This window comes from Lemur catta, chromosome 11 (genome assembly GCF_020740605.2).
Source record: "Lemur catta isolate mLemCat1 chromosome 11, mLemCat1.pri, whole genome shotgun sequence".
Taxonomy (NCBI): Eukaryota; Metazoa; Chordata; class Mammalia; order Primates; family Lemuridae; genus Lemur; species Lemur catta.
In genome coordinates, this window is record NC_059138.1 from 32,790,351 (window position 1) to 32,817,684 (window position 27,334).

The following is a 27,334-nucleotide window of genomic DNA, read 5'->3' on the forward strand; positions in this document are numbered from 1 at the left end:
TTTTATTGGTGCTCACTCAGCATTTATCCATCCTCATAATATTTGTACATATTTATGGGGTACATGCAATATTCTGTAACATGCATAGGATGCATAATGATCAAGTCAGGGTATTTAGGATATCCATTACCTCATGTATTCATCATTTCTATACGTTGGGAACATTTTAAATCCTCTCTTCTAGCTATTTTGAAATATACAATACATTGTTGTTAACTATTAATATATTCACCCTACTCTGCTATCAAATATTAGGTCTTGTTCTTCTATCTAACTGTATGTTTGTACCCATTATCCAACCTCTCTTTGTCCCACCGCACCCTTCCTAGCCTCTGGATACTATTACTCTACTCTCTACCTCCATGGGATCAACTTTTTTAGCTCCCACATATTAATGAGAACATGCGATGTTTGTCTCTCTGTGCCTGGCTTATCTCACTTAACATAATGACCTCCAGTTCCATCCATGTTGTTGCAAATGGCAGGATTTCATTCTTTCTGTGGCTGAGTAGTGTTCCATTGTGTACCACATTTTCTTTATCCATCCGTCCATTGATGGACACTGAGGTTGATTCCATATCTTGACTATTGTGAATAGTGCTGCAGGAAACATGGGGGTGCAGGTATCCCTTTGATTTACTGATTTCCTTTCCTTTGGATAAATTTCCTTTCCTTTGGGATTGCTGTATGGTGTGGTAGTTCTATTTTTAATTTTTTTGAGAATTCTCCGTACTGTTTTTCATAATGGCTATACTAATTTACATTCTCACTAAAAGTATATAAGAGTCATGGAAGGATTTTTTTTTTTTATATCACTCTAGCTGCTATGAGGAGAACACATTGGAGGGGTCATAAAGGAAGGAGGGAGGCCAGTTAGGAAACTGTTGCAGCGGATCAGGCCAGAGACATGGTGGTAGAGACTGAGATGTATTTTGAAGACACAATTGACAGGACTTAGTGACGGGCTGGGTGATAGAGGAGGCAGTGTGGGCCAGATTGTGAGGGGTCTCAAATGCAATCTTTGCACTTTATCTTTGTAGGCAATGATAATGTTGTTGGAGTGGGTTGTTTTTAGTGACAGTAAAAGATTGATAATTTTTGTTTGTCTTTTACTTTCACTTTCTCCTCCTCCTTTAGAATTTTTTTTTTTTGACAATTTACTACAGCATATTCTTTTGCTCTTTGCTCTTCTAATGTTTTCCAAATGGAGAAAACACCCAAATTAAAATCTATGGTCTTATTAGAGTTTTATTTACTGCTTACTCTGTATCCAAGTCAACTGACTGTGAATATCCTCAAAAATCATTTTTTGTAGTCTAATTTTGTAAGCCAAAAGGACACAGTTTCACTTGAATCTTAGACATCGTGAAGTTAATACTAACTTTGATGAATGTTTTCAGTTTGAATTAATATGCTTTCAATGCCATTCAATCTTGCAAATTGCTACAAACTGAACTGAACTGAAGGAACTGAACATGCTTTAGCTTTTCAATATGTCAATTATAAGGCATGAGAGTTCAACTGCAGTCCCTGGTTTAATCCACTAGCTATCCATCATCTTAAGCTTATTGAAGGATTGAGTTAAACTTCAAGGATGTAGGATGGCTCTTTTGCAAACCATGCAAGCAATAGCTGCAATTTGATGCCCTTGTTGGAAGTGGACTGGGTGTATTAATTCTGCATATAAATTCAGCAAAGTACTTGTAGTAAAAAATTCACTCGTGTTCTGACTGCAGGTTCTGCTGTCCTCTCAAAAAGAATTGTTTTTCCTCCATTCATTAAAAAAGTTTAGGACTTGGCTTTGTCTGTTTTTACATTTGCATATATTATATTGTTGGATATTACTTTGTTATGCTTTTTTCTGTAGGGCAAGTCCTCATCTTTCGGATTCTCAGTTTCTCATTCTCTCCTTACTGTTGATGAGGGTAAAATTCCTGGCTAGATACCTTGTAACACTGTGTTTTGCATATCAACATGATACATGAAAAGGTGTGAGGACTGCTAAGCTCCTCCTGAAACGTTTTCTTTTGTGGTAATGCAACATCTATAGTTGCAGCAGCCACTGAGAGGGCCCTCCCCACATCTTTTTTGCATTATAGCTTCCTCAATCTTTGTGCAAGGCCCTTCCCAGCCTTCAGAGGGTGCTAAACTGATGTGTGAGGCAGGCTGAAAGTTCCAGGGAATTAATGCCCCTGGGGGCAGCCCTCAACCCATGACCAATGGGAATGGGTGGATAAATACCCCAGCTTTTTTGCCCCTTGGTGGTGGTGGGCACTGGGGGCAACTGTAAGAAGTGTTCTATGCAGTCTCCCAGGGGTCCTCAGTGAGGCTGAGCCCCAGTTCCCATAGCAGTAACTTCTTCATTAAGGTACACTGTTTTGTGTTCCATTTCATATTTTCATTTCCTCACTTCCTGAAACAGTATTTCCTGGGGTTTACCTCATAAATAAACAACCTGCACTAAAATTCTTTTCTCAGGGTCTGCTTCTGGTGGGATTCAACCTAAGACCCTACTTCCAGTGGTTTCTCAAAGAGTCTATGTCCAGCTGGCTCACCAGTGATATTCTAGCCAGCAGTTCTCTGGCTCTATTGCCCAGCCTTAGTCCCATGTGGAATTATGTCTATATTTTGCCTCCTGACTAATTGGATTTAGTATATTTAGTGTAACTTTCCAAGAGGTGTTTTCCTGGCAATCTTGGCCACATCCACCATTCCCTGGGAGGCTGTGTACCTTCTAGAAGAGCCAGCTGATAAATGGTAAAGCAGATGGAGAAGAACTACCCCATTTATTGCTAATTAAGATACTGGAGAACATGGCTTACTGCTGTGGGCAAGTGAGCTTCCTGATACTGAACCCCCAAATTAGTCAGACTTACAGTCACAGAGTTGGGCAATTTTAGGCTTCCAACTGCATGGGTAGAGCCTGCCACTCTAACGTTTGCAGAATGGAGGAGTAGAACAGGATGTGTTCTACTGCAGACCGGCAGACCTCAAAGAGAAAAAGGAGGAGGAAGGGGCTGAGGCACAGATGTCTATTTTCTGTTCTCCAAATTTCCAGTCACAAGTTTGGAGTGAGAGATGGGGCAGAGAGAAATCAAGAATGTTATTTAATGGATTCCTTTGCTTATGCAAACAAGATATTAGGGAAAAGGAGGTTCCCCTTTTCCAATATTCCTCAGGTTTTTGTTCTCTTTGCTCATTGTGCTTAACCATTAAGCTCAAGGCCAACCAAGAGTGTGACCATCTTCTTTGCAGGAGATCAGCAATCAGGACAGTGCTGTTCCCACCTTCATGAGTGCACACACTGCCTCATCTGAATAGCAGCTATTGTTTCTTGGGACTGGGGGTGACGAGCGTAGCTATGGCCCTCAGAAGGCAATTCATTGACTGAAGTAAGTCCAGGGCTATGCTGAACCCCAGGTGAAAGTTGCCAATTTCATTTTCCATTCCTAATTATGTCTAATCATGTTTTTGAGAACAGTCTTTAAGAGGTTCTGCAAAGAGAGGACAATGTAAAGATGCTTCAGTAAAAAACACTCCAGTAAAACAATGATGCCCCAAATTTAAATACCATCTTTACCATTGTCAATTTCCTGCGGGGGAGGGGGGTGTTGCTGAATTAAAGTTCAAAGACTGGGCTCTCTTGTTTGCTTGAGTTAAAGTTAAAAGACATTAAAGTCTAAATTCATCCTTTCCAGGTTGTGATTCTGATTATCCTGAACTAGAGGGGTCTTGATATCTCCACAGCACAGTGGTTCTTCTAGCAGCCCGGACAGTGTCTCACTAGAATCACCGGTGTGGCTTTTTCAGAGTCTTGGAATTTGAAATTAAACATCAAGTTTCTGGTATACCTCACTTTTTAAAGTGTATCATTAAAGCACTTAATCGATACCAACAAAATTAAACAAATTCCAAGACCTTCTAGTAGCTATCAAGACACAATGATGCTCCCAAAACCCTGCACTTTCCAGAACAGAGGCACAGTGGTATCTTGATTTCAGATTCCCCAGGATGCTACTCCATCTGTGTAAGTTATCCGAAACCCTTGATTTTGGAAAATTCTCGATCCTGTAAACTTAAACTTGGTGAAGTTAACACGTTTTAGCATTCCTGTGGGAAGAATCCACAGATATTTTTCTCTGGGTGACTTATGAGACATTTGCATTCCTGCAAAGTTTAGAAATAGGCAATGATGACAAGCCCAGTCACAAGCTCTGACAGGTCTTTCTTGCCCATTCTGCATCTTAAAAACCTCTTAACTCTCATTTTCCCCTTCGAGCCCTCTGTCTTCAACATGCCCTGATCCATGGAGTCTGGGCTGTAAATAATGACATGGTTTCCACCTTCTCCTGAGTGCTCGCTTCTCAGTTCTTTGCCACAGTGGCTCCTGCTGTTGCCTTCTGCTGTGGAATTGGCTGGGCTTGTGAAGCCTGTCTTCTAAGAATAGTTTTCCTTTCATCTCCTCATTTGTTTCAGCTGGAAAACAACCTCAGCAGATTTCTGAACTAAAGCTGGTGTTGATGTTTCTGCAGCTTGAATCCCTACGTGTACTAGTTGGGATAAGGTTTGCTGTGAATGATACAAAACCCCAAATAATGGTGAGAGGGTGGAAATTTCTTTCTTTCACAAAAACATCTAATTTAGCATTCCAGGGCTGGTACAGTCCTCCCTAGTGTCAAGGATCCAGATTTCTTTGACACGGATGCCCCACCAGGCCTGGTTTTGACCTCCCTGTCCCATATGCACACATGTACATCTTAGGCAGCAGGACGTAGGAAGGAATGAAAAGCAAAGCAGAGGGTGCCTGTGTCCAGCATCTTAAGGAAAACTCTTGGAAGCTGTCACAGGAAACCTCCTGCTTATATCTTGTCAGTCACAAGGTAGACACATGAATACCCTGAATTGCAAGAAAGGCTGGGAAATGTAGTCTTCATTCTAGGCAGCTTTATATTCAACTAAAGTTTTTTGTTATTGGAGAAAGGGGGAATGAATACTGGGGGCAACTGGACTACAGGCTAGTTGCACTGGAACCTGGAGAAGAAGATGCCTCTGCCGAGCCCTCAGCACACCGTGGCCTTCCCTTGCTTCTGGTTGGTCCAGGCTTCCGGCAGTGCTCCTCTCTGCTCTGCCTTTTTAAGCAATGGTGGATATGGTTTCCCTCCACACCTTTTAGGGAGGAATGGCCGGGTTTGTTACAGTGTAACTTACTTTTTAAAGTTGATCACTTTCCTTTCCTAACACATATAGGCCTAATGCTATTTGTAGTTTCTGACGGCTCCTCCCCCTTTTTTCCCCCACTTTCTCTCTTTTCTAGCCCAGACACGTGCTTATCTAACATTCTGCTCTAGATTTTGTCTAATGGGGCCTTCAGTTGTGAGAGATAGCCACTAGGTTCTGGTCTGCCAAAAGCAACTACTGTCCAAAAAAATCTTGGCCACTCTCACCTTTCTGAGTTACATAATCCTAATTGACATGCATTTTCTCATTGGATTAACCAGTAATCTAAGCCTGGATTCCATTTATCGCTGTCCTGCCTGGCTCTCTTCTGTTATGTTTCATCTTTCTTGCTGCCTTCATTTCCAGTCTTAATTCTAAAAATTTCTGAGGCACATTCCCTTTGGGGCACAGGCAGCACTTGTGCCTCCATCTGTAATTAAAGTGACATCTGAAAACTCACTTAGTAATTCCTTGAATAGTTTAGTTTCATCTGACTGATCTTTCCCTCTCAAATTGTCCAGACTTTCAGGGTACACTTGGTACCACTGTCCCAGTTGTCCTTACCAAGGAATCTCTGTGCAGCTTGGTCTTTGCCAGCAGTGGCCTGTATTTTTGCTCACTCTGGGAGTCAGTACAATTTGCTGAGATTTTGCTAGGCCCTTTTGCCCTTCCATCCTTTCTGCCATGTGAGAACATAGCATTTGTCCCCTCTGGAGGATACAGCATTCAAGGCACCATCTTAGAAGCAAAGACTGGGCCTTCACCAGACCTGGAATCTGCTGGCACCTTGATTTTGAACTTCGCAGTCTCCAGAACTGTGAGAAAAAATTTCTGATGTTCATAAATTACCCAGTCTCAGATATTTTGTTAAAGGAGCAGGCATGGACTGAGACAATGGGTGAGAGAGAAATATGTGAAATAATATAAAGAGGATACAATTATCCAAATCCAGAAAGTGAGACAAATGATCCAGTTTCTTTATCAAACAAGTGGCATTTTAAAAATAAGAAGGGTGGGCCAGGTGCAGTGGCTCACACCTGTAATCCTAGCACTCTGGGAGGCCGAGGCGGGTGGATCGCTCGAGGTCAGGAGTTCGAGACCAGCCTCAGCAAGAGCAAGACCCCGTCCCTACTAAAAAAAAAATAGAAAGAAATTATCTGGCCAACTAAAATACATATATAGAAAAAAAATTAGCCAGGCATGGTGGCGCATACCTGTAGTCCCAGCTACTTGGGAGGCTGAGGCAGTAGGATCGCTTAAGCCCAGGAGTTTGAGGTTGCTGTGAGCTAGGCTGATGCCACGGCACTCACTCTAGCCCGGGCAAGAGCAAGACTCTGTCTCAAAAAAAAAAAAAAACAAAAAGAAGGGTGAGCTGTTATATTAATAGATTATAAGATCCTTAAGAACTACAGCAACCAAATGCAATATATGAATCTCATCTGGAACCCGATTAAACAAACCAATTGTAAAAAGACATCTCTAAAAACTTTTAATTTTGAAATAATTTCAGACTTACAGAACAGTTGCCATAGTATAAAGAATTCCCACATACTCTTTACCTAGATTTCCCCCAATGTTAACATCTTACCATGTTTTACTTTATAATTCTCTGTATATTCATGTTATTTTTTCAGGAGTAATATGTAAACAAAATAAATACTTCAATGTATTTTTCCTAAAAACAAAGACATTCTTATATAATCACAGTACAATTGCAAAGAATGTGCAAATTAACACCAATACCATTACATTTATTATGGACCTTATTTAAATTTTGCCAATCATCCCACTAATGTCTCTTATAGCAAAAGAAAAACATTTTTTTTCATGGTCAAGCATTCAATCCAGAATCACATTGTGCTATCTTTAGCCCTGTTTAATCTGATAGTTTTTTAGTTTTTGTTTTTTATGATCTTGACATTTTTCACAAGCAAAGGCCAATTATTTCATAGACTGTCCCTCAACTTGGGTTTGATTGTTTCTTCATTATATTCAAGTTGTACATTTTTGTTTTGCCCTCTTTAGTGCATCTTATAAGGAGGCACACGGTATCAGTTATTGAACTGATAATGTAAAAAGACACTTTGAGACTACTGGGGAAAATAGAAAACAGATGATATTAAGAAGTTATTGTTAATTCTGTTATGTGTCATAATGGTATTGTGCTTATGTTTTTTAAAAAATTGTACTGATCTGTGAGTGATATACACACTGCTTGATGTCCATTTCTAGGGAGTTTGGCAACTCTAGGTAGAAAGCAATAATGACAATATAGCTGGCTCTTGATTATTCTAAAATAATGTCCAGTTTACACATTACCCAGGTATTTGACCATTTTTTCTTTCTTCTCTGGCTCCTCCTCTTTTGGTCATTACGTTTACAGTTCACCCTGCACAGTGTCAAATTTTGTGATTTGTAGGATGAAAAAGGCCTGTGGAAGAGACTGAAAGCACTGGTTGAAAATCAGGTTTATAAATAATTTGAACATTTCATTTCTTGGTGATTGGCATGTCTTCCCTATAAGATGATTATGAGTTTAATGAAATGAGATAATTTAAGATGGTCACACAATAAAACTTTATAGCCAAAATACAAAGAGTCTTCATTTTATTTTCTACTTCATTTTTTAAAAAGAACATTCATTTTTGGAAAGTTTATTTCACCAAGGACTAATCCTTTGCTGATGTTCAAATTTAAACTATTCTTTCATGTCTGTCTCATAAGAGAAAAACATGAAAAATTGCTTCTGTGGTAGTTTCTTCTAGTTTTTCAAGCACTCTTGTAGTAGCAACTGGTTCAAAATACTGCTTTGTTTCAAAGCGTGTAGTTTAGATGTATCTTCACTGATGATGGGAACATTTTCATTTTGTGCCTGAGCTGTTAGGTCACTTTCACTGTCAGATAGTGTACACAGGAGAGTGTCATTTTCATAGGTTGGAAAATAATACCTGAAAACAAGCACAGATATACAGTATTAAATAACCAAACTAATAAATTATCTAAAAAATTTCCAGGCAGATGAATGTACACGTTACTATAATTTTGCTAGTTTCCCTTGCCAACAGTTTCACAGCATTTTGCAAAGGCTGTTTTGGAGGCAACTTCTGAGTTGCTTTCACTTTGACCTTTACTGGCTGAGATCAGCCTTACTGAATCTAATATCCTTGCTAGCTGGCCATTCAGCCTCTGCTTGACAATCTATCATGATAACAAACACACTATCTTCAAAAGGCAGCCTACTCTAGTCCTGGGAAGCTCTAGCTGTTAGAAGCTAAAAACAACAACCCTCTCATTTCTACTCAAAGGTCCTAGTTCTTCCCTGTAAGTTAACAAAGTCCAAATATAGTTACTTTTCCAAACACAAATCCTTCAAATATTAATACTTGATGAAAACAATTATATTTTCCCTTGTGTTTGTTTTCTAACCTAATCATTACCGATTCCTTCATTCCAGGTGATTACAAAAGAAAACATTTATTACTTTTAAGTTTGTTATTTTGGTTCTTTCTCTGGATATACTTTGGAGTTACTTCTGGGGTACCTCTAAGAATTTTAATCTCTATAAGAAGATTTATAGGAACAGGCTACCACTTCAATCCACAGCTGACTTTGGCTTTCACAAATTTGAGATTTTCTGAAGGGGAAAAACTAGGGCTTTTTGGTTAGGGTTCTTGGGGACTAGACTTCGCATTCTCTAAGAATAGAGGAACCTCTGGGCAGCTAGAATCCCACAGCCACTCGGAGGTTCCCTCAGCTGAGATTATCCAGAAAGACTGGACTGGCAAAGAATACTTGGGAGTCTGACAATACCTCAGTAGGTACATACCAGATGTCCAACTGCTTAATGTTTTTAAAGTGCCATTATGTAAAATATATACCAAAAGCCCTAGAACCATGTGTACCCCCCGTGATTTTATTTCTAGGCATTTATCTAAAATGAAATAATTAGATAGTGTGCAGAAATGTAGGTATATGAATATTCACTGTATCACTATAATAGCAAAAAGAAACAACCTAAATATATAACAAATTAGGGCATATTCATACAATGGGATATCTGGCAACCATTAAAAATGATGCAACTGATATGTATTAGATATGGAAACATATTTACAATATTTTGTTAACAAAATATAATTTAAAAATCTTTGTATGCTTCTATATCTATCTATTTACTTACCTATCTCCACACCACAAATTCTGAAATAGCTGGTTTCATTTGTAAGAGAGGGATCATTTTAAAAATAAAAGTTTTTGAAGATTTTCACTTTTTACAATAAATATATATTCTTTTTTATCTTTAAGTTTAAAGAAATTAAATAAAGGGACAAAATAAGGGAGACAAAACAAAGAAGTATACATCTGGTTGGGCAGTACTTACTCAAGTTGATCCCATGCCTTTCTTTCAGGAAGCAGTGAAGTGTGTTTAGCTTCTTCCATGTGAGTCCTTAAGTCTGCTTTGGATTTGAACTTCATGTGGCAACCATAACATCTACACTGGTGAACTTGCCTCCGAATAAAATTGACTAGTTTCACTTGCTGATAGAAATTTAATCCTGAAAATGACAGGATAGGGTTTATGTGCTAGGCACTATTCTAATTATTTTCCATGTATTAATACATTTCATCCTCACAAAACCCTATCAGGTAGTTTTATCATATCTACATTAAATATTAGGAAACTGCCCAAGGTTGCATAGCTAGTAAGTGGGAAAGCCAGGATTTGACATGAGATTGTTGGTTGCCGAGCCCATGTTTTTGACGAATATGCTGATTAATATACAATGTATATACATGTCTATAAAGGTAGCAAAGCAAAGTAACACATTCAAGAGTCTAGGAAAGTAGTGGTTGAGCTGAAATGTGAAAAGTGAGTTTTTTTACTGTCTTAGATCTATTAGCAAGACTGTACTTTATATCTTTTTTGTTTTTTTCTTTCTTTTTTTCTCAGCCCCCCCCCCCCCACTTCATGTCTTAATGCCCCAAATCCTTCAATTCTATTGTAGCGATACTGAGAATGACTAGCTACACTGCCAGGCAGTGTAGTAGGTGTTTTACATACATTATTCACTCCTCATAACATTTTCCTGACCTGAGGCCCAATGTCATAGCCAGTGAGTGCTGGAGTATGAACTCTAGTACTACTTCAAAATCCATGCTTTTTCTACTAGCCCCATTCACTTTATGAGAAATATTAATCATTAACTTGTATTTTATTTGAAGCACTCATATACATAGGAAAGAGGATGAAGGCCTGTATGAAACAAAAAAACATATTTGACTATTATAGTTCAAAATGGTTGAGCATCACCGCTTTAGAGAGTTCTGTTAAGACCATCTGTACAGAGACACAGTTTGGTTGTGCACTCTCCAATCATGGCTACAGAACATAGGCATCGTTTACAGGACGGTTTATAAAAAATGCAGCATCATGGAAAACAACTTCTGAATCAGACTTACCAAGTTCTGACTTTATTTTGAGAAGATCAAATTCATGTGCATCCTAAAAAAGGAATGAATACATCTGTAAGCATATGAATTATTTAATCTTTCAGGCTGAAGTTATAAGCAGATAGCTTATTCATAGGAGTCTGAGTACTTAGAAACTCAGTCTGGGTTCGTCACTGTTTGCTTTTGAAGTCTGAAGTCTTCTAAGTCTAACTACTTCCCTCCATATTCAACTTTTTACAGTAGAGTCCAAACAAGTCATGTTAATCAGTTAAAACATTTTAATTACTCACAGTTTATAGCTATAGTTTTTAAAACTTACAATGTATGGATTCTGCAGTCTGATAAAAGTATAGGTAAGACGAGGCTATTTTGCACTGTGCATCTGGACTAGAATTACGGATGCAGGTCCTTTGGTCCACAAGCAGATAGGTTATTTTACAAATACTCTTTTCATTTTATGCTGTTAAATACACTGTTTAAACCTGAAAGTTTCTCTTCACTTATATCTTCCCATAAATTAGACTTCCTTTTGATTTTCACAATGCAGAGACTTATTTTATTATGTTTGTTCCATTCCTGAAATTGCCTGTCTATATGAATGTTTTAACTTACAAGCTCACAGAGGATAAAGATCATCTAACTGACTGTGATGGCATTTAGTGTAATACCATATGCAAGATGATTAGGAATTCATGACACATTATCACTGAAAGTGACTGAACAGAGGTTAAGGACACCTGTCAAGGATGCTGAAAAGGGAATCTCTACACAGGATAGGAGTATTAAGGCTCCCTTTAATACAAAGTCATTAGGATATTATGAATTAAATTTAAACACAAGAAATTACACACACATAATAATGGTAACCTGTTTCAGAGAAACTGGATTGTCTACTTTCATAAGGATAAATGCTCATGGTCTTTCCAACACCTTCTAGGTCATTATTTGACTGAACTAAAAACAGTGGTTACGAATGAGGGTGGAGTGAAAGTGGGTAAAAGAGGAGAGTATGATCCACTATTGGCAGAGGTGGCTGCAGGAAGGGGAGGGAGAGAATATCAGAATCATCCAGTAATATTTTTATATTATAATCACCCTTCTATCCCCAAGCTGTGATATGGTCATGAATCATTAGGATGTTTTCCTTCCATATCCCCAGGGTCCACCTAAGGATCATAGGTGTGGGGAGTGTGCCTTTTCTCAGATACACTGAGGTGAAAAAAAGTTTAGAACTATTAGCTTCAAGCTTCACTACAGCATAAAAATGACATCCAGAAGGGAAAGCACAGAATGGGAATGTTCCCAAATTTCTTCTCTCCAAATCCTGGTACCTGAAGCAGCTGTAAGACCATACCCTGGACTCTCTCTCTACCCAGCCCCTCTCCCCAGTTCTCCCAGGGCCTTTGTAAATGGCAACATCCTTCCTTCTTGTTCTATTCACCACCACAGGAAGCAATGGAAGAAGACTTAGAACCTGTCCATATCCTGGGTACTGTTAATCATGGCTGCAGATCCCACCTTCTGCTACAATTGTCTTGTAAGCTTCTCAAAGAGGGATGGCATCAGCGGCCTGTGAAGTCCCACACTAACAGCTCACCCAGGTCCAGTCAATTATACTAAGTAGCTCTAAGCTCTGGTTCTCCTCAAGGGACCCCACGTGTCTCTTGTTTTGCCTAAAGCACTTGTAGGAATGGGATAATAATTGAGCAACTAAAGTATAAGCAGATGAGGGTGCAATAATTATCAGCTTTCTCCTGTTGAAATAAAACAAAATTCTAATGAATAGAAGTATCTTACCTCCATGTGGACATATAATTTCTCGATTGTTTCTGCTTGCTTTTCACAAAATAAGCAGACAGCAGATGCAGGGTGTTCTTCCCAATCAGACCAGTCACTGGATTAAAAAGGAAAACAAAAAAAGGGAGATTCCCTTCATTAAGAGGGTGTACTACAGAGTGACTTGGTATTACCTACTTCCTAGGAAACCCTGCCAATCTCTTTCACCTCTGACATTTTGGTAAAGATTGTCACATCATATTATGACTTTCTGATACAGCTTTTGAAATTCAAAGCAGTACCATGAAATTAATATAAATAGGGAACAGGCGCTGCTCCATTTTCTCGTAGTTGCCACTCTTCTGAGCAGCTATTTCACTACAGAATCAGAGCAATGTCTTCTTGAGACAACAAGGTTTAATTTGCAAAGAAGACACGTCAGGAGATGTGACGCTCTCTCTCATCAACCACAACCACTAAGTGCACATGCTGTGAGGTGTGATGCTGGGAATGTGTTTCTGCATGACAAATAGTATATTTTAAAGAGGCAAAAATGATTAGTATTTCTTGAGGGAAATACTGATCATTTTAAATGGGGGCAAGTGTAAATCTGGTGGGAGATGGAGGACTCAAAGGTTTACAGGATCCGTTTTACCACTGCCCCCCCCCCACCCCCCCACCCCCGCATTTATTTTTTTTTAAATACTGTCAACGTCTTATCATTCCTAAGCCAGGAAAACTGCCAGTTGGGAAGAGCTGTGGAGACGAGGAACTACCATTCACACTCAGAGAGGGGAGGATCTCTCATGGCAAGTTCAGAAATGACCACTGATATAACTTTGAAGATCAACTTAACCCAATTCACATGGAAGCTTCCCTATTAGAAAACAGTTAATATTTTCCCTAGCCCTATCCATACAGGAGGGAGTCACCAGGCCATCTGTTCCAGGTCAAAACTATTACTCTTTATAACCTTTTATGTCATTAAAACTTCAATATTCACTCATTAATTATATTCTAACTAGTATGTCCTAATGGGAAAGAAATGTTTTTATTCTAGTCTGGAAGACTCCCTGCCTGAATCTCTATCCATCAAGGAAATTCAGCAAATGGTAACTCTCCAACTTTGGGCTCTACTTCACTATTGAAATAATATTACTTCAAAATCCTGGGAGAGAAAAAAGGCTGAACAGCTTTGACTGAAAAGAGGATGAAAAATAGAGAATCCTTTTAGGTTGAAAAGAACACTTCTCAAGCTTATCATTTCAAACAAAGAAGCTGTGAATGTTTTAAGTTAGTCATCAATGGGATGAACACAGAAGAGGATTAACTTCAATTCAGTTACATTCTCTATTCCAATGACAACAACATGGAGAGTTCAAAGAGCACATCACTTCAAGGTCTGGGCACCAACTGAGCATGCAAAGCACTTTGGATATGCATTTTTCTCTGAATTATGTACTATTATTTGTGTGTTCAATTAACAGCTTTAATTTAGCTGGAATAACAGTATCTTTAGTAATTTTTACGTCAAAGTTATTTTGAATTCAAGTTTTTGCCATATTACATGAAAGGATGCATGGCTCAGATAGGAGGTTTTCTTTCTTTTTATGCTACCTCTTCATAATGATAATTTTAAACCAAACTAAAGAATTGTCTTCCTACTCTTGAAACCCTGTAATTAATTAGCAGCAATAAGAAGGCTTACTCTTCCTGATGGTCTAGCAACTCCCGATCATCTTCCAGCTGAACTTCTTCCCATGATTTTCCGAGTTCCTTGTACAAAGAACAGAAGGATTAGAGGGATTGGGGGTAAGAAGAGATAGGAAAGAGAAAATAGACACACAAAAAAGCAAACAAAAAGCCCTCTACCCGAGTGGCTTTGAAACAATACAAGTAGGATATATAGACAGTTCTCAACTTACGATGGTTTGACTTAACAATTTTTTTACTTTAGGAAGGTGCAAAGGTGATACGCATTCAGTATGCTCTTTGACTTATGACGGGGTCACCTCCCATAAAACCCATCCTAAACTGAAAACATCTTAAGTCAAAACCTTATGGTATTTTCAATTTAGGAAAGGTTTAGCGGGGCGTAGCACCATCATAAGTTGAGAAGCATCTGATATTAAAAATTTTATTTGTGATAAGGAAGGATATATCCTAACGTGTTTTTAATGTGCTTTTCTTTTTGGAGAAGCAGCAATATCCTTTCAATAAAGTTTGTTTTATCTATCTTTGTATTTATCTATCTATCTGTCTTTAATGAGCTACATTTATTCCACTGGACACTGAGATGGTTGATTTTCAAAAGCCTTTTTTTTTTTAAGTAAATGATATATTTTATTTTTTCATCATATATAAGTAATTACTGTACTGGTCAGACATACAAACAGAATCTATCTTTTCTCTTTAAATCAATGTTTCTCAACCCTGGATGCACTTTAGAATCTTTTTCTTCTTTTTTTTTTTTTTAAAAAAAAACAGCAATATTTCCTGGTGGAGTCCCTGAAACAGCCTCCTAGATGGACTCTGTTTCTACTTACAGTCCTCTGTAATAGTCTATTTCCCAGACAGTAGCCACAGCGATCTTTCTAAATGACACTTAGCTGTTTGTATAAACATGGCTTGGCATCACACTTAGACCCATGGCTTATAACACCTCCATGCCCTCCCGTGGCTCCCTCTCCACTCTTATTTCCCACCTCTTTCCTTCTGAATTTGCTCCAGCTAGACTGGTCTTTTTGTTGTACCCTGAACACAGCACATTGGCTTCCACCTACATACTTTTACACTTGTTGTCCTCTCAACCTGAAACCCTGCTCCTGTACATATCTGCATGGCTCAGTCATTCTGGTCTCTGCTTAAAGGTTATCGCCTCAGGCTTTCTCTAATTACCCCGTCTAAAACAACACCACTCCTTGAAGTTACTTTTTATTCCTAAATCATGTTTTACTTTTCTTCAAAGCATTGATCACTACCTGAAATAATTCTGTATATCTATTTCTTTTCTTTTTTTTTTGAGACAGAGTCTCGCTGTGTTGCCCGGGCTAGAGTGAGTGCCGTGGCATCAGCCTAGCTCACAGCAATCTCAAACTCCCGGGCTTAAACGATCCTACTGCCTCAGCCTCCCGAGTAGCTGGGACTACAGACATGCGCCACCATGCCCGGCTAATTTTTTCTATATATGTATTTTAGTTGGCCAGATAATTTCTTTCTATTTTTAGTAGAGACGGGGGTCTCACTCTTGCTGAGGCTGGTCTCAAACTCCTGACCTCGAGCGATCCACCCGCCTCTGCCTCCCAGAGTGCTAGGATTACAGGCGTGAGCCACCGCGCCCGGCCAAGTATATCTATTTCTTTTCTTATTTATTACTATCCATCCCCTCTCCCCTCGTAGAATGTCTGTGATGACATGGCCTTTGTTCACTGCTACATTTCCAGAGCCTGGTAGACAGTAGAAAGTATTTTCTGAGTTGAATTGTAATTAAGAAAACTATAAACTTAAGGCCAACTTAGATTCTGTCTCAAAAGGTTTCTGTAAGGTTACTAAATGAATTAGTTACTGTCTGTAAAGCACACAGTACTGGGCATGAATAGGTACTCCAGTACGTACTCAAGTCCCTTTTATCCCTTACAATTAGTGGAAAAGTTCCACATTTTCGGGTCTATATCTGGCAAACCTAGTCACTATGTTAGCAAAGCTTTGCAGAGTGATGAGCAGGAATGACTTCTTTTGCCCCAACCATTTTCTCTTTTCTGCCTTGAGCCATTTCTTCTCTTCTTGTCTTCTGTCCCTACCCAATCTTTCCACTGTCCCATGCAAAAGCAAACAGTGTACCAAAGAAATATGCAGGAACATTAATGGACACCCTTTCATGCAGCTAAACTATGGTTAGGATCAAGCCCACCTGAGCTGCTATAAGCACAGATATCTTTGTTGTTCAATATCCTTCTTTGGAAAAACACAACCCCAAATCAATCAATTATGGACATTTTTTCCCTCAAAGGTATTCATTTAGCTAAAAACAAAGAACTACGAGTGCTATTATGATTTAGGGGGAGAAAAAAAATCTATCATTCATCAACTTAATGAGAGGTTTTGAAGCTGTCATTATTTATCAGCTAAATGATGCATAAACTTAGACATACAGAGATCTACCATAACGTCATTAGAGACAGTTAATTTGGATTCTATAATGTACTTCCCAGAGTTGTCACGAAGTGTCTGAAACTCATTACAGGACACCAAAATGGCCTCAACACTGTGAACAGGATTGTTGTTAGAATTTTTGGCAATGAATTAAATCGTTCATGCTTTACTTGGTTTCTCTGGACTTGGATTTAAGGTCATGCTTTTGTTGCTGCAAGAAGGATGGACCTTCTGTGATATTATCATTCTGAATATGGGCAAATGTTGCTTATTAATAAATGTTTTGTGACAAAAATAACAAAAAGTATCTTTCACTGCCAAAATTCCAAATTCAATGCTTTATTTTGTAACTTCCTCAGTGTTCAGTACAACATGGAGGGTATTTATCTAGGCAATACAGCATTAATTAACCATTTACCACACTTGAGAGAAAAATGGATATCTATGTTTATTAGTATATTAGGAAATAAGCAATTTGCATGTGACAGTGGCCCAGACTTCTGCTTTGGTACAGTTAAATATATGATTTATTATAGGAACAAGACCCAAAGAGAAAAAAAAATCCTGGAAAACAAAGCACATAACTCTCTAATTAAGATACTGTGTCTGCTAATGAATCACGTCAGGAAAGCAAAGAATGCAAGAAAAACAAAATTTGGAAGGCATGTTAGTAAAGATGTTCAGAACACCCCCTCAAACCCCTACATCAGATGGTTTATGAGCAATGAGAGGGTGGAAAAAAACATGGGGAAAAAAAAGATTGCCTTCACATAGCACCACTTTACCCAATACATACACACTTATAATACATGTGCTTAAACAAAAAACCCATCAGACAAAGATAAAATGCTTCAAATGTAAATAAATTATTTCATTAGAGAGGATTATAACAAAACTATGAACAATACATTAAGAGCCTACTTTTGTTATAAGTAGCTTTGTATACTTTAAGAATAAAACAAATTAAATCAAAGAATGATAAAACCATGGCAAAAATAGTTCCCTTTAGAAAAACTCATGGTTTGAAGCATGAACACCTTAGGAATTTATGGGTGAGGCCTTGATGATGTTAAGCAGTCTGTTGCCCTCTGAGCAAGGGGAATCTGAATGTGAAACTACCTTGTCCCATAACCACCCCTACTATTTGCTGAACCCTTTTGTTTGTGAGAATACAAAGCAAAAACTTGAAGTAGATAATCCAGACTATGCAAAAGATCTTTAATATATTTGCAAGTCTGTTATTATTCAGAAACTGATATGAATTACAATTTCCAATTATTTGGAAATTATCTCACCAAAGAAGGAAAAAGGAACTTGCAATTCACTGAGCTCAGAGGAGAGCCAAAAATAGCCTCTTTGTCCCTTGGCTCTCCCACCTTTGCTGACTATTAGAACGTATCTTGCCAGGGATATACTGGATGCTCCCATCACTGACGCACTGGAGACTGTACAGACGTCTGTTGGAGCTGGTGACACAGGAGAGGTCAGGCATTGACTGTGTACACACCATTCATTACAAGGTGTTCAAACAAACGCACTTACATGTCTGTCCCTCCTATGCACTTCTGTGCTCTTTGAGAGTAGTGACTCAAATCAGCCTCCCTGTCTATAATATTTTTCTTTCTGTTCCAGCATCTGGTACCCTGGCACTCAAACGTATGTAGAATGTATGAAGTCAATGAAATGGATGTACAGACACTATTAATATAACAATTCTTCTGTATTTTGCCCATACTCTTGCACTCATGTCAGCCTTTTCCCTCAGAGGAATAAGCAGTGAATTTCTTTCATTCTTTTTTTTTTAAATAATAAAGTGCTATTCATTGCTTAAGTGAAATTTTAGAAGAATTTATTTTTCATATTGATGATTTATTCTTCATGTTCATTGTAGTAAATATTATTGATTAATGATCCATAAATAAAACTAAAATGATGTGGCCCTCATTTTTCTCTAACTAGAGACTATTAGTATTTGGAACAATCTTTTATATACTCATTCTATATACTATTATACTTTGATTGACAATAATATTCCTTAAAATATTCCTAGAATGTTATTAAGGTTGATATCTCTGGTAAGCATTCCTCTAGGTTAGGGCATTTGTACATCTTTACAGACTTTATTGGCTTCTTCGATCCTTTTCAAAGGTGTTTACATTATTTCTATAATGCTAAGGCACCAAACACATTTCAAATTTTCTTTCTTTCTTTTTTTTTGTAATCATTCTCACTGATGTTGGCCATTTCCCTCAGTGGGAAAGCACACAGGACTAGGAAGACTAACGTTGTGGGGTCGGGCCTTAAAGAGCTGATTAAAGTCAGCTTTACTTTGACTCTGGCTCAGTTTCTAAAATAGTCTGTTACAAAAGAGAATAGGCAAAGGAGGGTGAATAGGTCATTATAAATTCATCACCATTACCTGACCAAAAACCCAACCCAAAGCATAAGACGTAGGTACTAGTATTATCTTAATTGTACAAATGAAGGAAACTGATGCAGAGGACAAGTAACTTGCCCTAACTACATGATATTGGGAAAATTATGCAAACTTTCTGTGCCCCAGTCATCTAATTTATAAGACAGGCTTAATGTTAATACCTGTGTCATAGAGAAATGATTAAAATTAGTTGATTTAGTATAAATACCTAGGATAGTGCCTGGTCCACAGTAAGTACTCAAATAACTGCTAGTTAAAAAAAAATTGACTTCTATCAATATTACCCTAAAGTTGTAATTTAATTTATTTTATATGTTACTAAAGCCTTTATATTCTCTTGAAGCACCACTCTCATGCCATGATTCATGCTACATGAAACTGGGAACTGTGTGGGCAGTATAAGCTAGTATGCTTATGTAGAGATAGCTGGCCCTAGCAGATAAATTCAGTTTTGACAGTTACACTATTTGAAGTCTGGGGAATGAAGAATCATACTTTTGTAAAAGTGCCAGCAGAATAAGAGTGAGCAGACCCTTTGAAGTCTCCTCTAAAAGGTTAACACCTCTAGCTATATAATGTTCTGCTAGGCCCAAGCTTTTGAATATTAGTTTAAAAGAGCCCCAGTAGGAAGAATTATTAAATTGCTCCCATAGCTTGCTGTAGTAGCCGAATATTTCTTAGAGCTAACACTGAAATCCACTCCCTATTGGATTGGGCTGGCCCCTGCAGCAGCATTTGCTCTAGGAAGTAAAGACTGAGTGATTTCAAGAGAAGATTGAAGGACTCGAAGGGTACTTTTGCCTTTAGCTGGTTGTAAAACATTTGTAGCAAACCATGGCAACCTCCTAGAGTCAAACTTCAAATACATGCTAAACTTGCTTCTCAAGGCAGAATTTTAGTTTAACATTGTACGGATTAGTTAGAACAGATAAAAATTCTGCCCTAGAGCACAGATTTCCAACATAATTCAGGATATGCTTGTTTCTATCCAATAGATAAAATGGCTGATTATATTCAATTAGCCTTCTATAGCCAATGGGTTTGGATTTTAATTCATTCATATTGAGAGGAAAAAAACAATTTCCATTTGCTTAAGGAAAGCACTAGTTAGAAACTGAACTCTCCGTCATTCTTCCAAGCCCTCTGGAGAATTACTTAACCACTTCCTTTACATGAGTAATTTCCCTCCTTTATTATATACAATTAAAAAATCAGTGGATTGGGGACAGGGCCAGTAGCATTCCCTAGTCCAGTTTTGATTGTGTCAATCAAAATCCCCCTCCCATATTTCTAAACCCTCCCTCTCTTTCTCTCCTCTCCTCCTCCCCTCCCCCGGCCCCGTTCCACCATCTGTCTCCATCCAAATGCCTCTTCTTACCCAAAAGGGCCTGTAATCCACCAAGGCCAGCAAATGCTATGGTGGTTTCTGGGCAGGGAGAGCTTTGCATTTAAAATCCTTGACATGGTAAGCTAATTAGTCTACTCTACCAGCCAAGCAAATAAAAGTCCCCTTGCATATTAAATAGCTTGGTTTCCCTGACACTTCCCTTAAAAACAAGCAGACCCAAGAGAATGATAAAGACACACATTTTTGTGGGAAAGGGGAGGATTTTTTTAGTGGGAAGAAAGGGGAAGAGTAGAGATTGTTTTTAAAGAATTATTAATATCTTGGCCGGGCGCGTTGGCTCACGCCTGTAATCCTAGCACTCTGGGAGGCTAAGGCGGGTGGATCGCTCGAGGTCAGGAGTTTGAGACCAGCCTGAGCAAGAGTGAGACCCCATCTCTACTAAAAAAATAGAAAGAAATTATCTGGCCAACTAAAAATATATCTAGAAAAAATTAGGTGGGCATGGTGGCACGTGCCTGTAGTCCCAGCTACTCGGGAGGCTGAGGCAGGAGGATCTAGCTTAAGCCCAGGAGTTGGAGGTTGCTATGAGCTAGGCTGACACCACGGCACTCTAGCCTGGGCAACAGAGTGAGACTCTATCTCAAAAAAAAAAAAAAAAGGAATTATTAATATCTTGAATATCACCTAGCATATCCAGTGCTCAACAAATGTTTTTTGAATAGAATATAGAAGTCTCTAGCCTCATGTTAATAGATAATACATAAATGGGGAAGGTGGATATTCAAATGCTGGTTTTTTTTTTTTTGGTCAAGATCACTGAGTTCTAGAGACATGACATTTTTACTACATAAATGCCTGCCAAATAAAAGACAAATCAAATCAAATGCTTTGTAAACTATTTTAAAGCTAATCACTACTTAAATGTGCCCCTCAATTACATTTCGACCTTTGCATAATACTAATTGCTTATTTAAATATTAGTTGGCCCTTAGAAAGATTTTGTTTGCCCTGTTGTAGTCAAATTTTAAATTATGAAAAGAAAGCCTTACCAAGTAATTGATGACATAAAATCGGTCATATTCTCTGTTCTTAGGATTGATCCTACGATGCTGTTTTTTCCTCATGTGATCTTTAAGTGTATTTTTGTCCCTAAAGGTCTTCTCACAGTATAAGCACTGCAAACTAAAAGAAATATACAAACACTGATAAATTAAACAAGTCTCCTGGATAATTGCTGCAATAGCCCTTTATTGAGTTTTATATTTATTCATCTTAAGTCACAGAGAATCTTCAAATGGGATACACCACCCTTATCAGAATCACCGCCCCCCCACTTTATTCATTTGGCTTTGTAGAATGCACGATATGGTCTATTTTGTAGTTGGCTAAGTTGGCTAACCTGGCTATTTAGTTAAAACTGTGACAAAGACAGCTAATGTCCAAAAATTATTTTAGTGCTTTACTAATCAAATTGCCTATTCTGAAATGAAGATGTAGGTATGTTCTTCAACTAATTACAATGATCATTAGCACTGATTTGCTCCTATCGTATCTAAAATTAGCACCTGGTTTGGTATATCCTGTGAGCTGATTTGCAGAGTTTGATTCCTAGCTTAAGTGCTGACTAGCTGTGGAACATCGTAAAGTTATTTACCCTCTCTGTTGACATTTTCCAATTTCTAAACTGAAGATAATGCCTACATTTTAGAGAGTTTTTATAACTTCACATATGTGTATGTTTATTGAACATGTATGTGTGGTAGGTGTTTTATTTGTATATATGAATAAAATAATACGATAACAGCTACCACTTACTTAGTGGTATCATTTTTACAATGCATCATTTTTACATACCTTCTATTCAAATATTTCCACTGACTGTGAATTCATTACCTAATGAAGTAGTGATTACCAGTTTTGAATAGATTACTGACAAAGTGTCTTCATGAAACTAACCTCAACAGTAGACACTTCTACCCAGTGCAAAGTAGAGAGTTCTACTTTCTCAAGCCATACAGAGTAAGTATAATCTCTTTTACATGAAAACTTTCCAATGATTGAAGTCTGTTATTGTCTCAATTTTGAATTCTTTTTAATCTCTACTAAATATCCTTTCATCTATTTCTTACGACATAGAATATACTCTTTGGCGTAAGAATATTCTTTTATAGTATATTCTTTCATAGTAAACAATTTATAGGTGATAAGCTGCTTACAGATATTCATTACTGCTAATCTTGCTAGAAAGCACATCTGGTCTTATTTTATAAACAAAGGGTCATTTAACAAAAGGGTGAAGGGACTCATTTTACCGTAGTGCTGATATCAGAATTTGAGTTAAGAACTTTTCATAATTGATCAATGTCACTTGACACTTATTTTTTTAAATGGTATTGCTCTAAATGTTGTGGGTTGAGATACCACACTTGTTAGTTAGTATTCTATTAAAACTGGGTTCTGAGAGAAAAAGTCTTGGGCCCTTTCCTGGAAAGAAAAGTGGATACACTTTTGAAAGCCATTTTGGTGACCTACAGAATTTTCTTCTTTGTTTCAACAGGCTAAGATCCAGATACCCAAGACTGCCAAAATATGACCTTGGGAAAATGGAGTGTTATTATATACAAATGTGAATGAAAACTAAAAGGCAGAAGAATGCATATAGCATACTAGGTCTCACATAAAATTAAATAACATACAACAATTTGACAATATAATTACTAAATATGCAGAAAAAGTACAGTGAAAAGTAAAGGAACTATAATTCCAAAATTAAGAAATACTAATGGAGAAAGGCACATGGGGAAATTCAAAGGCATTTTAATAATGTTCTATTTCTTACGCTGGATGGTATGTATATTGTTTTGTTTACATGCACATATTCTTTTTTTTATTTTATTAAATAATATCTTTAAATATATATATACATATACATATATATGTGTGTGTGTGTGTGTGTGTGTGTGTGTGTATATATATATATGTTTTTAGCTGTCCGTATAATTTTTTTTCTATTTTTAGTAGAGACAGGGTCTCGCTCTTGCTCAGGCTGGTCTCGAACTCCTGAGCTCAAACAATCCGCCCGCCTCAGCCTCCCAGAGTGCTAGGATTACAGGCATGAGCCACCGCGCCCGGCCTACATACACATAGTCTATTTTTAAAATTTAAAAAACACTAAAAGGCAATATGATCTAGATAAAATAAGGATTGTCATACAAAATGTAAATTCCTCCAACAAGAGAAATTTCCATTTCTTTAATTACTTCTGACTATTAATTTAAAAAAAATCACAACAGAGTCCAAGATTAAAACAGCTTTAGGCAATGTTTCATAAAACAATACCTACTTGTTAAGCTTTTTCTGTAATGTACACAGAAATTCATTGCAGTTTACAATGTTGTCTGGCAATCCAATGTTGAAAGCATGTTCTTTGGCCATGTGGTTCAACAGAACAGATCTAGAAGAAATTTGAGCAATCTATATTATTTATAAATCATTTAGGAACAAATCAGGCTAGGAATAGCATTTGTATAATAAAATCACTAAGCAGAAGTATAAGCCAGTGTTAAACAATGGCACAAACATTTGAGCTAAGAAAGACTGACATGGTATGAAGTATGTAAACTCACCCACAGTCTTATCAATCCTGTAAAAGAAGGCCAGGGTTTGTTCTACCACCTGTTACTGGACAGGGTTATACTCTACAGGAGAATCAGGTTCTATCCCTTAAACAACTAAATAAACTGTACTTCTACTTTTCCAATTCATCATGGTGAAGACTAAGAGGCAACTGTCTACCAGAAATATGAGCTGCTATGACCTGGGATCATAGACATTTAGCCAGTTTATCATTGGACAAAAACCTGGAACCCACAGTTAGTTAACAGTTCTAATTACATGCAAGGGTTATGATAACCTGGAAACTCGATGACCAGCATGTTGATTAGTTTATGGAGAAAGTGAAAATTTAATTTTATGTAACTTTTACATAGGAAAAGAGTATGTGTAAGCTTTTATTATAATTTTAGCTCATAAAATAAAGATGACAGTTTTTACAAACTCATTAGTATACATACCATTGATAGACTGTGCATAGTGATATATAGTTTATTTTATCTAGCTTATTTAGACACTTACTTGCCCCAATTGGTTTTAGTGTTTTTCTTTTCCTTGAGAAAGTGAAATAAAGCAACCTTCTTTCAAAAAATTTCAGAAACTGTTTGTTGACTTTTTTAACTATGTAGGAGATACATTTATTAATCTTGCGGTTAATACAATATGCCCATTTGTCTAACTGCTTAACTACTTCTGATAACTTGCTAATGTTACTTGTTGGGGTAGTTCACAGTGCCTTTTGGGCCCACAAGGCTTCTCCCACAGGTAGCCCAGTCAGAGCTAGGTCCTTCCCAGGGGCTCTAGGCCTAAGGCTTAGGCTGTGGAATAGTTCAGATGAATGCAGAACTTGGAGCCTCTTGCAGGAAGTGGGGTGGGTGGCAAGGGGGTGTGAGGCAGGTTAGAAAGCTTCTCGTATGCCCAAGGCCATGTTGTGGTAGCATACAGTGCCTCTGGATCCAGAGAGGTTCTCCCTAAAGTGGCCAAGCCACAGTTATTTCTGCTTAGGACTTCCAGGATAAAGATCTAGACCCTAGATTGTACCTGGATGCTGTAAGAAATAACAGCTGGCTCAAGGGGTACAGGTGGGTTGGGAGGTTTCCCTCATACCCAGGCTATGTGGGATCAAAAGCTCTTGCCATTAACAGCCACACTGGATATACTCATGGGAACCTAGTCCTACTTTCAACCTCTCTGAGGCCTAAAAACCTGGCATCTAGAGTCTGTAAGTTAGGAGATGGGAGTTAAGCCAGTGGTTGGCTCAAAGGGTACATGAGTTAGGAGGCTTTCCCAGTCACTCAGACACTGTTTGGGCAAACCCCAGTAGCTTCTGGGATCCAAGAGGGTTGACTCAGAAAGACCTTCAGCCTCAGCCAGCTTGCCACTATCTGTCTCTTCATTTGACTGTTCCTGATCTGTATCCTTTGTAAGAAAATTGTAATCGTAAGTACAGTGGTTTCCCACGTTCTGCGAGTCTTTCTAGCAAATTATCAAACGCATGAAATTATCAGTGGGAACCTCTGACTTTGGGGCCAGTCGGTTAAAAGTTTGGGGAGTCTAGGGACTGCCTGAACTTATGGCGGGTGTCTTGTTGTGGGCTAGAGTCTTTAAACATGTAGAGTCTGATGCTAATTCCACGTAATTAGTGCCAGAACTGAATTGTAGTGCATCAGTTGATTTTGAACCACTTGGAGCTGGTGATAGAATTACCAATCCCCTAAATTCTTTTTTAGGTCTTTATCATTTTTAATATCTAAAAGTGAAAAATCAAAAACTGCCAAAGATTTAGAGTAAACAAGTTAGTATAGAGAGGTCTATCTGTAGTAGTTTAGTGCCATGGTCTTGCCTGTCAGCCAATTTTAAAAGCCCTGCAACAGTAAACGTAAATCTACTTTTGGCATCTTAAGAATTTATCCTGGCCGGGCGAGGTGGCTCACACCTGTAATCCTAGCACTCTGGGAGGCCGAGGCGGGTGGATCGCTCAAGGTCAGGAGCTCCAGACCAGCCTGAGCAAGAGCGAGACCCCGTCTCTACTAAAAATACAAAGAAATTATTTGGCCAACTAAAATATATATATATGGAAAAAATTAGCCGGGCATGGAGGCGCATGCCTGTAGTCCCAGCTACCCGGGAGGCTGAGGCAGGAGGATCACTTAAGCCCAGGAGTTTGAGGTTGCTGTGAGCTAGACTGATGCCATGGCACTCACTCGCCCGGGCAACAAAGTGAGACTCTGTCTCAAAAAAAAAAAAAAAAAAAAAAGAATTTATCCCCTTACTCTGTTTAGAGCAACCACAATCCATCTTTAATGTTAGGGATATTTTTTTTAAAAAGTACTGCTGACATATGAAAGGGTCCTGAGCCAACCTACTGAACTTAATTTACATAACCAATAGTTATGGATGTTTTGATGAATTTTTAGATTAAAAACAATAACATTTAAGATGCATAATGGCAAACCTGTTTCCGAGGAATTCGTCATTGCAAAACATACAAATGCCTCGAAAACTGGTATCATTTCGTTCTTGCTGCTGTTGCTCCAGAATTTCTTTCTGTAAAGTAGAAACAGGTTTATGGTATCATCTTTAATAAACGCACAGTTAGCTAATAAAAAATGTCACAGTTTGAATAAGAGGAAGCTGGGGTGGAAACACAAAGGGAATACATGAAAGTTGTCAATATTTCAAATTTCTCCATTTCTGTCCTTGCATCAAAGCTCTAAGTCTGTACCATTAAATGACTACAAAATACTCCACTTAGCTACGTAGGACACTTAAAGTTAACAGTGTTACCATCCTTCCTTACCTTGTCCTTCTTTCTTTGTCAGTCATCTCCTATCCTCACTCACTCTCTTCCAAAAACAAAAATGTGGTGGGATCTCTGACTTGCTCATTTCCCTAATTTTTAGTTTTTAATCAAGTTATGATCAATTTTTCACTTGAACTATCTTTCATGTTACTTTTCTCCACCAACAACAATGTCATCACCGAGTCCAATTTTCATTCAGTCATTATGAGACTACCATAAATAAGACTCCTAAAGGGTCTCCCTGATTTCAATCCCTCTTCCATCACATCTGTGCTGTTTATTTTTGCTGTTAGAAGAACTTTCTTAAACATTGTTTTCATGCAAAATTATTTTGTTACACTTCAACTCAAATAATTTTAAATATGCTGTGGTAATATCCTGCTCTAATCAGGGTAGGTCTATACATTATCTTTCCTTGAGGTCATTTTATTTCCCTTTGCTTTTTCACTCTTATCTGTATATGGAGATTCAACTTGATTCCCATTTCTATCATGCAGCCATTTCTGATTACAGTACCACAATTAAGAGCTTAGGCTCT

At 37.9% G+C, this 27,334-nt stretch overlaps 1 protein-coding gene across 5 annotated transcripts in view; it reads right to left on the minus strand.

The window, feature by feature from the left end:
- Positions 1–6,689: 6,689 nt before the first annotated feature.
- ZNF277 (zinc finger protein 277) overlaps positions 6,690–27,334 on the minus strand; it is a 94,846-nt gene continuing 74,201 nt past the window's right edge. For all 5 annotated transcript variants that reach the window (XM_045565116.1, XM_045565118.1, XM_045565117.1 and 2 more), the window contains 8 exons: positions 26,449–26,540; positions 23,725–23,835; positions 21,431–21,563; positions 14,153–14,220; positions 12,466–12,562; positions 10,678–10,720; positions 9,599–9,773; positions 6,690–8,165 (listed from right to left, as the gene is read on the minus strand). In XM_045565116.1, the coding sequence (XP_045421072.1) occupies positions 7,979–8,165; positions 9,599–9,773; positions 10,678–10,720; positions 12,466–12,562; positions 14,153–14,220; positions 21,431–21,563; positions 23,725–23,835; positions 26,449–26,540 (906 nt within the window). In that variant the 3' untranslated portion in view covers positions 6,690–7,978. The remainder of the gene's footprint in view (positions 8,166–9,598; positions 9,774–10,677; positions 10,721–12,465; positions 12,563–14,152; positions 14,221–21,430; positions 21,564–23,724; positions 23,836–26,448; positions 26,541–27,334) is intronic.